The sequence below is a fragment of the Prinia subflava genome, chromosome 5, assembly GCF_021018805.1.
Source record: "Prinia subflava isolate CZ2003 ecotype Zambia chromosome 5, Cam_Psub_1.2, whole genome shotgun sequence".
In the NCBI taxonomy this organism is placed as follows: Eukaryota; Metazoa; Chordata; class Aves; order Passeriformes; family Cisticolidae; genus Prinia; species Prinia subflava.
The window spans coordinates 47,214,177-47,229,231 of record NC_086251.1 but is presented as its reverse complement, the minus strand read 5'-3'; the positions used below and the strand labels follow the sequence as shown (position 1 = coordinate 47,229,231).

The following is a 15,055-nucleotide window of genomic DNA, read 5'->3' as shown; positions in this document are numbered from 1 at the left end:
AGACAACATAAACAAAGATTCTATCCAGACTGCTGTTTTAACTTAGGTGTAACAATCATAAAACCAATACTTTAATAAGTAATGCTACCATCCAAAAACCATTTATGTTCTATGTTGCCTTCAACACAAAAAATACAGAATAAAGCCACTATCAAAAACTCCACTTGGAGTGTATGCACATAGACTTATGTATAGGTAATATATCTGGGCTTGATGTTTTGCTTTTTTGTCCTTAAATAATGAACTGAAATGAACTTTTTTTTTTTTTTGCTGTGAGAATCCTTCAACAGAAACTTGTAATTTTTCCAATCACAACAAACAGCTGTAGCTTGAAAGCAGCCACTCAGCACCTGCCCTCTTCACTAGCAATAAGAGCTCCTGCTTTGTGCTTCTCTTGCCTCTGAGAGTGTCACACAAACTCACCCTTACCTGTTGTTGTGATTCCTGGAATGGTTTGTGCAGCTAAAAACAATTCATCTATGGGATCCACGAGATGTTTAATGTTAACTTTCCTGGCGTTGTAATAATTGCCATCAGCAGCCATCCCAGCACGCTCTATGGCTACCAGGTGATCAAATCTGCTTAGAGGTGAGTGAAAAAACAGAGGGGAGAAGGCAAAGCTGTGATTTTCACATGAAAAATTCATCTGTTGGTTGCTTGTGCTTGGTTCTACTTTTTGAACATTTAGGATTCAAGGTAAAACTTGGATACTGTTTTGTTATTTCTGAATGTAGTTGTCTATGGGGTTTTTTAATAGCTTTAGTGCAGCTTCCCCAAACCACATTTGCTACCAAGAAATTGAGAAGTTCCTGCAATCCTGCTAGCCAGCAATCCTTTAGATCAGCCATCTGGCCTGGCTCTGTTTCACATGAAAGCAGACAGTGTCTTGTAAAATATTAGTCTCTGTAAGTGTATTTAAAGAAAACAAAAAAGTGGAAAATTAATGATCATCTAAATCCTTGTTAGTGCAAGTATATTCTCTGCTTAAAGTACATTGCTTGGCAAATATTCATCTGTTTCCAGTTAGGCAATGTTTGGGTTTGGGTCTTTAGATTTGGGGGATTCATTTTTTAAGTCCATGGCTGTTTTGCTGCTTATGAAAGTAGACAGATGTACTGCAGCTGTCCTACATTTTGAGTAGAACTATAGTACTCAGTTCTGCCACTGTGTGTTAGAATTAAGTTATTTTGCTTCTGTTTCTCCAATTTTACTGTCAAGAGGTTACTAATTCTGCTGAATTACTTAATGTTCTTGTGGGTGAGTATCTACAGTGATTCCAGAGACCTTTAGCAGGTTAGTTGTCTACTTTAAAAAAATACTTACTTCAGCTCTTTGGGACTAAGGGACAAAATTAAATAGAATCTGCCTGTACTTTTATTAAGCATAGCCATAAAAGATATTTTTAAAATAACACATAAAAAGTGAAGACAGTATCATGCATGCTATTACAGTATACACAAACCTGTGGAAAGAAATGGGAATTCAGTAACTTGATGAAGCAAATAGCAGGGTGAAAGACCTTTTTATTAAAGAATGCAAACTGAGGGCAACTACATTAAAATGCTTTACAAGGAAAGATCAATAAAACGAGCAATGTATGCTACTCCAAGGAAATTTAAATTGCGTGCTAAGTAATGAAATGAGCATACAGCTACTCAGCAAATTCTCCAGTGCATTAACCCTAATCACACCATTACAAACACATGACATTTTATTAAGTCAGATCAGATTCCCTAGCTGTCAGACTAGAGCTAAAGATCTAGAAAATGCACACTTTCCCCAGCTCTTTTCTTAGCCCTTTCACTGACTTTTTGAACTTCTCACTGATTTAAAAATTGCAAAATAATATATAGTGTGTATATATTATTATAGAATATATAATATATATTCTATAAATATATAATATAAATATATATTTATAGAATAACAGCTGAAAATATTTTGGAATTTTTTTGAAGGAAAAGAACTATTGATACATGAAGAACTGAGACTTTTTGTATTTCTGAAGTGTATAATTGCAGAATAATGTGAAATTCAGTACTCTGCCTATGCTCCAATAACAGTGTTTGGCTACAAAGTTCATTCTGTGCATTCAAAGTTTAAGGATTTACTTGCAGCCGTTGTGCCTTCTTAGACCATGGTTCTTATTTTTATTATAATTTCTCACAGTAGAGGTGTAACCCATTCTCAAAAACTGAATACACCTACCTAGGTCTTCCAGGATTCCCATTCTCACACAAAAACTTTAGAGCTGAATCAGCACTTTCCCTTTGATAACTCAGTAGAGGGATGGGTTCCTTCAGGATTCCTACAGGAATGCAAAATGAAATTCAGATACTACACACTTCTTTTTTCATGTATCTCAGAAAACTTAAAAAAAAAAAAAGAAAGCAAACTTGCTAGAACAGTAAGAATTCAATGTCACTACACAGCTCTTGATGAGCTCCCCATATCCTTACTTTAATTTAGTGTTATTTAGATGTGAATGCTGTTAAATGGGACCTTGAGGTAGAAAACAGGTCTACAAGAGTAAGAACAGACATCCAGAATTTATCACAAGCAGCTCATCCAGAATCAGTACGCAGATATGTACACATTAACTTGATGCCAGCTAGTTTAACAAAGTGTCATCACAGCAATGATGAGCAGAGCTTAGAGGATGAATTCTGACTCAGTCTCTGGCGGGGGGGAAAAACGTCCTGTACGAAGTGACAGATTCAAACTGAAGCAAACCTTGGTTCAAACCAGCAAGCCCAAACGTGCACCCCCTGTCCCTTACCTAGCTGCACAGCTGCCTCGATAATCCTGCTGTTGAGCTCCATGGCTCGCCGGTCAGTGACCAGGGCGACGCGCGTGCCCAGGGCCTGCAGCATGGCGGCGATGGCCAGCGCCCCCGGGGGCCCGTCGTTCTCCTCAGGGGGATGGTGGGTGAAGTGTGTGGGGAAGCCCGTGGTGAGCAGCACCGAGCCCGCGTGTGACAGCGCCAGGCTGGCCCCCAGCAGCTCGCCCGGCCGCGCAAGGTGCCCGATGCCCCGCTCCCCTAGACAGGAGGTGTCAGAGAGCAGCACACGTCAGTCCAGCATTCTCCTCTCGACGTTCCCCTCATGAAGGTACATACTTTAGAGATGCAAAATGGGTTAAAAAAGAGAGAGAAACACCTCTGGTCAAAGCAGGAATTGGGGTAATTTCCTTAGGAAACCTAGGAAGATGTGAGATATGAGTAATGAAGATAATGGGCTGAGCTTCCAGGTTAAGAATATCAGCTTTTGAAAATTATTATACGTAGCATCTCTAGGTATAAGTGTAAATTGTTTTTTCTGAGAGCTTATTGCGTACTGTTTCATTTCCTTTGGCCCTCTGTTTTCCTCTGAGAGTCCTGCTAGACCATGTTTAGCTACTGAAGCTAGATTGCAACTCAAGCATCCCAGAACTTACAGAAGTTCTGATGCAGACTTCAGATCTGTAAGCTGGTCCTTTGTCTCTATTTAACTCCATCCCCTTCCACAAGAGCTAATTCCCAAATAAATTTCACTCAATGAAATAATCAACCTCAGAAGTGAGGTTTCAGAGACACTTTAAGTTACCTGGAGACTTAGTAAACTCAATTAATACAGTGGTATCCAGGTGACTACTAGAAGTTCTTGTAACACTTCATGTAGCAGAGAACCATGTTATCAGACCTTGAGAAATAGGTGAATATTAGTAGAAGTCTCTTCTCATAGGTCAATCCCTAAATAGGCAGCACTATTATCTGTGTATGGCTTTCATTGTTCAAACACTTCCTATCCTATATTCCTCCCCTGTCACTTGGAAAAAAGTTCACAGCTCAGTTCTTTTGATTTGCTAGCACTCATGAAAACCATGAGTTCCCAGCATGATGGGCTTAGAGAGGTAAATCTTCACTGTTGTTTTCCAATCTCCTCATATCTTCATCCTTCTCGCTCACCTCCCCCTCACATTTTCCTCTTTTTGTCCTCAGTTTCCCCATTCGTATTTCTCCCTCTATTCCTCCTAAATACACAGGTAATACACAGATAATGAACAGAGAAAAAAGTTCAGAAAACTTAAAGTTAACGTAAGCAGAATACAAGTCTCTGGGAAGTGGGGTATATGAACTGAGACAAAGTACTGTACTCTCCTTTAGCAATAAATTGAGCTAACTTTTAAGTTAGGTCCTGTATTTCTGCAGAGCATGGCATTGTGCCAAGCTAGCTCCAGAGAGTGGGAAAGGAGAGGCCTTGTGAGTAAAAATAAACAGACCCAAATGTATGCACACAGCCCAAACCCAGAGCTTGTGAGTCCTGGGCGTAAGCTGTTTTCCACTACTGCCTACAGAGGATTTCAGAAAATTTATGGCACACTGAGCTCAGATTTTACAGCAGCCAGAGGGGACTAACTCAATGTGTATTTTTAGGAATGGTTGCAGTACCCAGTTTGCCTTTACTTCCCTCTTCCTTTCACACACAGGCAGCCCCACTGCTCAACCTTCTGTGATGACCTGGTCACTTTGGTCCATCACACAACACCTCAGTGATGGATATATCAGCAGAAATGAATATAATTCCACCCGTCAGGGAGTGGTGTTTCAAAAACACATGCAACTACACATATGGACATATGTAAAGAAATGTGCTATTTACTCCATAGTGAATACCCATGTAGCTGTTAGCAGCAAGTGAGGTGCCCTGTATTTCACATACCAATTTCAGTTTTTCTCAGTAGCAGTTCTTATTCCCTGTGGACTCTCCAGTCTGCTTCTGTGTACTTTGGGAGCACACAGTCATCCACATCAGATATTCCATTACCCACAATGAATGATTTTTGGCCAGACTCTGATATTAACTACAGTTAATACCAGATAAAAACAGAAAACATAAGACCTAGTTATAGAAAATCACTGTATTCCATAAAGAATTCTTAAAATCACCTTTAAATCCTTACAGTGTTCTTGAATTTAAAATATCTAAAAAGGCAGGGTAGGTGATACCCCATAATGAATCCATTAAAGGGAGACTGCTTTTGTTTATACCTGGATCTATTCCAATTAGGGTCTCTAGAGTGTTTATCTTTTGGGCTGCTTCTGCTGAAACAATACTGAAATGCAGAGGATCTTGAGAGATGCAGTGGACCTGTGGGACTCCTCCTGAGGATCTGACACAGTCATTCTTTAGATCAGTAATGAACATGCAGCCAGGAGAATGAGTAAAAGCTAATGGAGCTCCTAAAATGAATGAAAATACTTCAGTTAAACATTATTATTACAATGTAACAAGTTATAGGGATGATAAGATGATAACATTTCAAAAACTTAATATAACAATAGAGTCCCTGCCTGATGACACTTATAAAAACAGGTGATATTTTAAGTTACATCAGAGCAATTAATACACTTTGAGAAAGAAATATATACATGTACATCTGAAAATGTTTTCACTTTTAAAAAGCTCATGTGGGTAGTTGAGATCAGTTTTTTCCACAATGTCCTCTTCAGTCTAAGCTTGAGGCAACCCAAGAATGGAACTCTGGTGCCCTCCCTAAAGGTCTGTTGTAATGGCATTTGTCTTCCCAAGTCACCATTACCTGTGATGGGCTCTGCTCTCCTGGAGATGGCTGAACACCTGCCTGCCCATGGGCAGCCCTGAATTAATTCTGTTTTGCTCTGCATGCATGGCTTTTGCTTTCCCTATGAAACTGTCTCTATCTCAACTCATGAATTTTCCAGTTTTTACCCTTCCAATTCTCACCCTGCTGGCTGGGGTTAAATGTTCAATTTAAACTGGCAAGAGTAATGACAAAAGGGGACCAGTAAGAGTTAGCAAAGAAAATATGAGTAGACTCTAAAACCCTGGAGAAAAATAAGCTTCCTTACACCTGACAGCACAGTAGCTCCCTAGGCTGAAAATATTTCCTGTCTTTATACTGACCCCAGAATCTACGAATCTTACGATACTTAAACAAGCAAAACTTTCTTTGTTAGGAGGGTGAAAATGGAAAAGATATTTCTTTCCTAAGTACATATGTGCTTGGTTTGAGCTACATCTGTCGGGACTCTATGAGTAGCAATTTAAAGCACCTGGGGAATGTGGCTGTTGAGGTTTACTACACCTCACCAAACCCTGTGAGCAGTTTTTGTGACAAGCTGGCAGATTCATCTTAAGTATGGGTACTGGTGGTATGGCGGATTTTAAACTTCCTAGTTCAGAAAGTAGCACAGCAAAATAAAAGCTATCCAAAAATTTCCTAGAATGCACTAATGACAACTGGTTTTAATATAGAAAATAGAGAAACAAACAAAAGTGCATTTCTGTTCCAGGCAAGAGCAGGATAGACAGCCACTTGTGCAGCAGATTGGAGAGACATTGGCAATTTTTTTTCTCTCTTTTCCGTACAACAAGAGGGAAAAGACAAAAATGAATAGGTTTGCTGAAGAATCCAGGAAAGAGTAGGATTTTCAGCATGGATTTGGGACTGGGGAAAAGAGACTGGATGTAAGAAAGAGAAAGAAAACTCCTCTTAGAGCTGAATGCATTAGAGCAGGTATTGAGAGAAGGTCAGGTAAACATCTATAAGAAACCACAAGGATCCTGCAAGGAGAGAAGGACAAAGCAGATGAACTCCCAGGGTTCTCTCCAATGTAATTGCCTATGATTATTAAACTTCTTTTTCAGTAATGAAAATACAGTATTTCATTCCATACTAGTGACTTAGAGAAATACATAATACTGTTACTATGGTTTTGTTGCATTTTCTTGCCCTTTGCGCTCATGCCTGCAAAAATGACTGCACACAGTGTAGAAACACTGTGCAGAAGAAAAAGTTTCATTATGTGTCACATTTACTTAATTTTGGAGAAAACGAAAAGCTCAACATTCTCCATAAGGCACTTAGGAACCTTTTCCATGTCAATCAATTTGCTAGCTCTTGACAACACTTTGGAAAGCTTTCTAGCTTCTCTTTTTTTTCCCTTTTTTTTTTCCTGTTTCCTTTACTATTGCTTTACTTCAGTGTAGTACAAAATAATATTTTAAAAGGAAGAAGCTTTAAAATTATTGCCTTTAAACTTCTTGTTTATTATAATGCTTAAAAAGATGTTTTGATGTTACAGACCTGTAGATTTAAACGTTCAAAATACACAAAAGTGGTGAAATTCAGCAAGAATTTTCTTTAAAGTAGACCTGTATTTCACAACAAAAACTCTCCTGCCAAAGGCTTTTTGTTGTTTGGGGTGATTTTTATCTTACCCTCAAGCCTGCTAATCAGCCAATTCAGTCTCCTTAAAAAAAACCAAAACAGATAAAACAGAGAGAGAGAAAAGAGATTGAGGGATAATTTTAAAAGATTCTCTAAGCAGCACATACTGCAGTTGATAATTGCTTCTATTCCTGTTACTCCACAGGCCCAAAACACTGGAATATCACCAGGGTGAAGGTGAACTGGATCTCCATAGTCTGGTTTAGAAAGATCTTGTATTCCTAGCAGACCTGGAATTGATCAAAAATTAAATCACGAGTGATTCTAATTAAGCAGTAATACTGCAAAGCTGGGGGGTGGACCCCAAACATCATTCAATGACACTGAGTTAAGAGTTCGAGAATGTCAAGTCCCCCTAAAGTGGAACATTTAGTTTGCCTTTGAGTGCATCTCCTCAGAGCCTGAGCTGACTTGATTTCCCTTTTTTTGTACTTGCTAACACCAGTAAAATCTATTTACCTTATTTCTGCAACAAAATGCAAGTTAGACATCTATGCTGAGCTTCCAAGATAATATAAATCTTCTGGATCAACAGAAGAATTCTATTTGTAGCACTGGCAAAGAAGAATAAATGGTTGCAATGCAAAATGAGTTCTTTCTAGAACACATTTTCTACCGTGTTAACTTCCTACATTCTTTAGCTAGAGAAATGATCAATCTCTCTTTTCCTCTCTGTCTTAGATAAATACATCTCACTCTTAGCTCCCTTTCACTAAATTGTCTTTTGCTTTATTCTAACACCTACTTGTAATAATCTGGGTCATTCTAAGCACTTGCTATCTTCCCTTGGTTTTAAATTCTCCAGATGCTTTAATATACTACTCTCTTTTCTGAAAATAATTTATATAATCTATATATATGATGATTTACTCTTTTGTAATGACATATTACTAGTTTGTCAGGCTTAAGTACTCAGATATGTTACTCATGAGTGTTGTGTTAACCAATGACATCTCCTTCCATGCCCTGCAGTGTGATCCTTCTGTGTATGTAGCCCATGATTACCAAACTTCTGACAGCAGGGGGGAAATGATTGCAGCCTATCTTCGTATTACAGGTGTTTGTTTGGTTTCATTCTTTTTCAAACAGCCTCCTGTCTTATTTTTTTTCATTTTTGTTCAAACTAGATTTTTAAAAAATCTTGTCATATTTCTATTCATTTTGTCTTAAGTGTTGTGCTTGTTGTATGCTATTTCAGTATTTTAAAAAATAATGCAGTATTTGCTTTCACATTCAACCACTAAGACACAAAATGCATCCACACACACTTCTCCCCATGCTGTCAGTCACTGCTATCCTGTCACTGGAATCTCTGACAGCAAGAAATTACTCACATATAAATGAAACTGCACACATTTCAGAAAAGTGTGATTACACTTTTTACCAAAACCCCTCCTGCCAGATAACTTATATATGTCCAACAACTATCTTTTATCTAAGAAATCTGTGCATTCAGCTCACTCAAAACCTTCTCCTTTTTCTTTCTTCCTTTTTCCTTTTATATTCAGGCTTGTGACCATCAGAAAAGATTAAAACAGATTTAGTGGTGCAGGTATTTCAGTCCTACCACTTCCCATGCTTTCCCCCTTCATTTTTATACACAGGTGCATGCCGAATGAGAAATGAAAAGCACTGACCAGGGTCACCTATGTGAATTGGTGCTCCGTGGGCTTCTTTTAATTCAGAGGTTGCTAGCACAGCTGCCCCCAGCTTGCTTTCAGGAATAGGTCTCATTGTGACTACTAAGTTGCAGTGAAACATAGAAATGCTGTAGCATGGTACAGATGTCTGGCAGTTCAAAAGAATCCAGTGTTAGCAGGAATATTGAATAATAGTTCTAAAATGTTAGAATAAACAAATCTTTGTGCTGTACTTGAATTTAGAGCCTTTCTAACATTCATTTTAAATCCTTTTCAAAAAAATTCTTAGGATACTCTAGTATTTTTTCCCCTTTAAGATTCCATCATTTAGCTCCATCATACAGATCACTGAAATTGTCAACTTAATGCATTCCTTGTTTCAGTGCACACAGCTAGATGTGTGTATGTTGAATATTGTCAGAAAACAACGATGTGTTCCCTCTACAGAAGGTGAAAAAGCTAAAGAAAACTGACACAGCCACAAATGTACTTAGAGTGAATCTACCCTCTGTACTTGAACGCAGTGCCCTGTAACACGCCAGGGTCAGCAACTGCTGATGGCAGTGCCCCCTTGTACAGAAGCTGCATGACAGTTCCACACATACAAATCTTTCATGCCTCTACAAAGACTCTATGGAATTCATCATTCTCACCAACTGGGAGGCTGAGGCACCTTTTCTATTTAGAACTAAAGGAGGTCAGCTTTTTAGGAAAAAATGTCAGATATCTGAGTTGCAGCTGAACATAAACAAGACATCCAGAGAGCTAGAGCTGTCTAGAAAGCATTCATTTAAAGCCTTTATAATGATAATAATAATCACAGCTGTCACTGAAGAAACACACTGTGCAGTTCTTCACAGCATTAATGTCCTATAAATGATACAATTTTCCTAATTCTGAAATGCTAGAAGCAGATCCATAGTTGTAATTTTTTTCTTTAAGCTTGGTAGAAAGCCTTACATATGAGACGTGTTTGCACCTTCACTTTGACCAGGAGCACAGCACAGATTGTGTAACAATAACACTGAAAACAACTTTCTCCAGTAGCACAGCATCTGAACTAAATGAAAAAGGCATGCAGATGTGTACTTCAATGTTCTCAGTACTAAGGGGTTTATTTACTGGAGCCAGAATTATTTTAAGATTTCTGTGACCATTAAAATGTACACCACGAACTTTTTGAGCACAGTCAGAATTTTCAGGGCTATGGTAGACAGCTCAAGTCTGGGAACTTCTTCTGGCCAAGGGGCCTGGGTTTGTAGTAAATGTGCAGTTTAAAGGCTCTACTGTCACAGGAAAAATCCAGAATCTGTCTGTCACGCAGAAGAAGGTGCTATTGCCAGGGTTTATAAAAGGAATATTCCAACTGCAAGCAGGAGCTGGTGTGGAGAGCAGGACATGTAAAGACATGGTCAGAACAGTGCATGGATCACTGGGTGAAACAGAGAGGGCAAACCAGAACAGAATCCAAATGAAATGGCTGCCACAGGAAACAGGGAAAGCTTTGTCATGGAAAATGAATAAAAAAGGAGATTGGCCTTACACTGAACTGAGGCTGGGAATATTTTACCCTGTATCTTCATGTGCTCAGCACTAGCACATGCCTTAAGTTACTGTTTAGGTAGAGATAAAAAGTTCTCATTTGAACAATAGGTATATGCACCTACTGTGAATATGGGCAAAACTCATAGGCAAAATTACAACAAAGATTATGTGTGCATATACTTACTTTGTACATGCTTACATTACATTTTTGCTCAACGTTTCTGATAGGAATGCCAGCTTTTTGGACTGCTTTTTCAAAAGAGAAGCTGCAGCCTAAATAAAAAGTCACCATGTCCTTGAGTTGTTCAGAATACTCCTTAAGGCTTTTCAGTGATCCAGTACAAACTCCATGCTCATATTTTCTGTACTCCAGGCAGTCAGTTCTAGTGAAATAAGAAGTTAGCACAGCTTTGTTGCATTTTTTGAAAATAAGGTGAATTGGTTGAAGAGACATAAACCCAGTGGGAAACCACAAGATACAGCCTGCTTTATCAATTTTGTTCTTTCTGACTAATAACGAAACAAACACAGGCAATATCCCCAGAACATCTTATTCTGCACAAAACCAAGCTGGCAGAAAGAATGTTAAAGTTTGAGATTTTTAAGGTTTTATAGGTAAAGGCCCCTTATGCATATCTTGTCTCAGGCTTTCAAAAATTAGAAAGCTGGTTAAACCTTGTTTTTACTGTTTACCACAGGAGTACATCTTTCAAATTTCAGAGTATGGTGCAGACATCATGGCAATGCTTCTAGTAAACAAAATGAATATAAAACCCTATTATTGAATTCTGCAGGCTCAGACTGCAAAATATTTAAAACTACACAAAATTTCACCTTTGGATTGGAGAAATACTCGTAATACTGACAATTATCATAACACGTGGCTCAAGAATGAGATAATCGGGCTGTTATACATGGTTTTCACTCAAAAGTATAACTCCAAGAAAAGAACATTGTTCAAAATATTCAGCAGTTTAACCAAGCTGTTTCCAAAGATCTTCTTAATCACCACCAGCATTCACTTCAGAATACTGGCCAGGAGGGTTGGTCTGGAATTACCTGATATCAGAATCGCTGCTCAGGGAAGGACATTTCCAGTCACCTGGTTGACTTCTGTACAGCAGTGGCAGGGGTCCATCGTTTGCATGGCAGAACTTCTCAAAGTCATCAGCCAGGGACTTGTGCAAAATCACAACATTGGCCTGTTTATAGCCTTAAATTGTGGAAGGTAGAAAGGCTGGTTACTAATTTAGCTTTTTGTTTGTAAAACGATAACTTTTCTGTATGATTTTCTTTAGATGGCTTATAAAAATTACCTGAAAGAAAATTTTGATTCAGAACTCTGTAATTAGATCAAACTTCTTGAAATATTTTAAAAATCATAGCTAGGCCTACTCTATATGTGAAGTAATTTACAGCTAAAACAGTTGGCAGACAGGGGTAATAGCAGAATATGAAGATACCATAATTATTAAACATTGCTATTATTTATATATAAGCATAATTTCTTGTCTAACTAGGGACATTAGTCTTCTGAAGGAAAATGCTTTATTTGCAAAAGTTAACTCAGAGCCAAAGAAAGGCTATCACATAACACATTTTCACAATCATTTTTCACCAGCCCAAGATATAAATCCAACAGTAAACTCCTGGTATCTTGATGTTGGTAGCCCATTCCTTAAAATTCCTTGGCTAGAGAATTTTAATGTGGGCTACAATTAAACAGATATGATTACAGCTCAGCAATAAACTCTTGACTGTCCACTAAATCTCAGTAATTTCTAATTAGAATTCTAATTTACTTTCTAACTAAAAATAAAAAAAAATTAAACAGAACTGCTACACTTTCTTCCCTTGGAAACAGCTTTCATTTAAAAGGTTGTTGACTACTACTATGAAATAGCTTCTAAAAACTTAACACTTTTGCAATGAGTACCACTGAAGAAAGGTCCCAGTCATTCATTTAGCAAAAAATTTATTTTCTTAACAGTAATATTTAATACTAATGCCATTTAAACTTTCCCCATGGAAATATCAACTGTTCAAATAATGGAGTTAAATTTGGAGTACAACTGGTTTGGGGTGTATAAACCCAGCAATTAACAACCCCTAAATTCTGTACTGATACTCTTTTGAAGAGTTATTACTGTCTGATATCAGGCAGGCGAGTAGGAGGCTGCACAGCAGCACTCACTTCTTAAACACTGCAGTAGTCAGTCATCAAAGAGGCAATAATTTAGTGGAAATCAATGAGCTGCCTTCCAAGGCTGTAGAAAATGAGCCAAATCTTACTCTTGACCAAAACTAACAAAGAAATCCAAAGAGAATTTTATTCCTGATGGAAAAATGCAAAGCAAAGGCTGAGGTAAGCATGTATTTGCATACTGAATTTGTCCACAAACTGCTCTCTTGGGAGTAGTCAGCACAAAAAATTCATTTTATTACTAGCAGAAGTTACTAAATACAGAAAGAGATCCTTGCTAAATACAGAAAAATATTTTTGCTAAATAAACATACTACATTTACCACTGAATAAAACACTAAATTTGGTTACCCCTCAATTTTATTCCCTGCTATCCATGAGAAATTCACAGGCACTTTCTGCTTTGCTGGTTATATTAATGAGTTCTTAAAATTATGGGTTTAGTCAGGGCATTCAATTGAGAACACTGAATTTCACATAATAATTACAGATGACAGGCTGAAGCTTCAGGCAAATACTTGATAAACTCGGGAAGCCTCAGTTTTTTCTCAGTTTGAGAACTTTGCTCCTCCTGATAGCTATCTTTACTTTTTGTATACATGAAACCCATATCTCCTGAGGGATTAATTTCCATTATGGAGTCATCATTATGAACGTATTCACAAGCAGTGGTAGTGGAGCTGGATGTGCTGACCAACTCAGGCATTAATTCAACACACTCATGTCCCATTCAGAGAAGTTTAGAAAGAGCTTTTAATTTCTATGGTGAATGACAATGAGGACAGTGAGAAAGAATTGGACAACAACAACATAAGACAATTTGTTACAACAGTTCTTTTTGTATAATGAAACTGTTCATGAACTTGTTTTGTATGTCAGCAATACTTCCAAAAATGTTAGAACTAATACATTTACAACTACTGCAGCAATAAATTCACTTAAAAAATCAGCTTGGGAAAAACTGCAAATTATTAACTTGCATTAGTATTTTTCAACTTAGGAACGGATAGAAAAGAAAACCACTATTTCAAGACTCACTAAAGTTCCATAAAATGACCTTTAACATTTTTTATAGTAGTGCTACTAGTGTACACACAGCTTTGTTGACCAACTATTTGCCATTTTTTAAAGTTGATCAGAACAATGACAGAGTTCTCTGCTTCTGTAAAAGTCCAGGTATGAGAGGCAAGAACAAAATCAATCTTCCAGAATGCATTCAATTATCTGAGTATAAAACTAATTTTTCCCTACCTCTTATAATTCTGTCTTGCTGACCCAGTAAATCTTCACCTTCTGCAACAAATGAAGCAGAAAACCACTCCTGTAACTATATGTCTAATTGTTCCCCAAAGCATATCTGATGTGCTAAGTAAAGCAAGGTCCCTGTAAAGACCATAGTAGGTCATCTTACAAATGTGATAATATTATGCAAGAAAACCCAGATTTGGTTAAAGATTTCTCAAATATTTTCTGCATCCATCATTTCTCAAGGAAATTGGAAGCTGAGGGATGCACTGCAAACACTGAAAGCAAAGTCCACATACATAACTCAGGTAGGATGGTGTATTTTCTGATATAGCTTTATGATTTAAAAACCAGAGTCAGGTGTTTACAGTGTGATTTCAAAAACACCCAAGAACATAACATTTTCTTCTGTTTTACTTTTGTGCTTTTGATATTTCTTCAGTCCTATACAAACGAAAATCCTCATAGTTAGGAGTCTAAAATGGAATCACTTTGCCCAGAGAGCTGTTAGGTTTACTTACCTTCCGCCATTCCTGAAGTGTTGCTAATACTGAGTCTGTTGCACCGAATTATTCTTCTTAGCACGTGGGGAAGGAGAGATTTCAAGCCTCCTGTCAAAAGCATCTCTTCATCCTTAACAGAAAGATAATTATAAATTTAAACACAAAGCGCCTTTTTTTTCCTCATTTTAAATTCTGATTTTCTGGAGAACTTAGCTTGCATTTCCTCCTCGTGTTCCACCAAAGTTATTATCACTGGGAAATTCTAAGCTGTAGCTCAAAACGCAGATCAGTTTCACAGGGTTATTTCACTGACATGCTGTGACTATATGCAAACTGAATCTTTCAACAAATTAGCTGGAGACATGCACTTTAACATTCGGGATAAAATGCAAAATTTTGCTGCCCTATAATGTAAGAAACATTTCTTTCCTTCCTGATAAATATTATTTTTCTATATTTCTATAATGACTTTTTCCAAAAGTCATTAAAAATTCAAAATTGCAAAAGCACAAGTGGATTAACCTACCAGGTATAATCTATAATATTACTTTTCCGATCAAAAACTTTTAGACAATTAGCAAGGCAATCTTGTGGTAAAGAGAGAAGTATATTCAGAAAATGTGACTGTAATATATTTCACATGTATTATGGTTTTCAAATATTAATTA

At 37.5% G+C, this 15,055-nt stretch overlaps 1 protein-coding gene across 15 annotated transcripts in view; it reads right to left on the bottom strand.

Moving 5' to 3' along the window:
- Positions 1–15,055, bottom strand: part of DGLUCY (D-glutamate cyclase) — a 48,187-nt gene that overhangs the window by 11,412 nt on the left and 21,720 nt on the right. For 14 of the 15 annotated variants that reach the window (XM_063399206.1, XM_063399209.1, XM_063399215.1 and 11 more), the window contains 9 exons: positions 14,406–14,517; positions 11,496–11,649; positions 10,621–10,819; positions 8,889–9,039; positions 7,359–7,481; positions 5,030–5,221; positions 2,780–3,040; positions 2,209–2,308; positions 430–581 (listed from right to left, as the gene is read on the bottom strand). In XM_063399206.1, coding sequence (XP_063255276.1) covers positions 430–581; positions 2,209–2,308; positions 2,780–3,040; positions 5,030–5,221; positions 7,359–7,481; positions 8,889–9,039; positions 10,621–10,819; positions 11,496–11,649; positions 14,406–14,517 — 1,444 coding nt within the window. The remainder of the gene's footprint in view (positions 1–429; positions 582–2,208; positions 2,309–2,779; positions 3,041–5,029; positions 5,222–7,358; positions 7,482–8,888; positions 9,040–10,620; positions 10,820–11,495; positions 11,650–14,405; positions 14,518–15,055) is intronic. The other variant, XM_063399207.1, reaches the window with a different exon arrangement.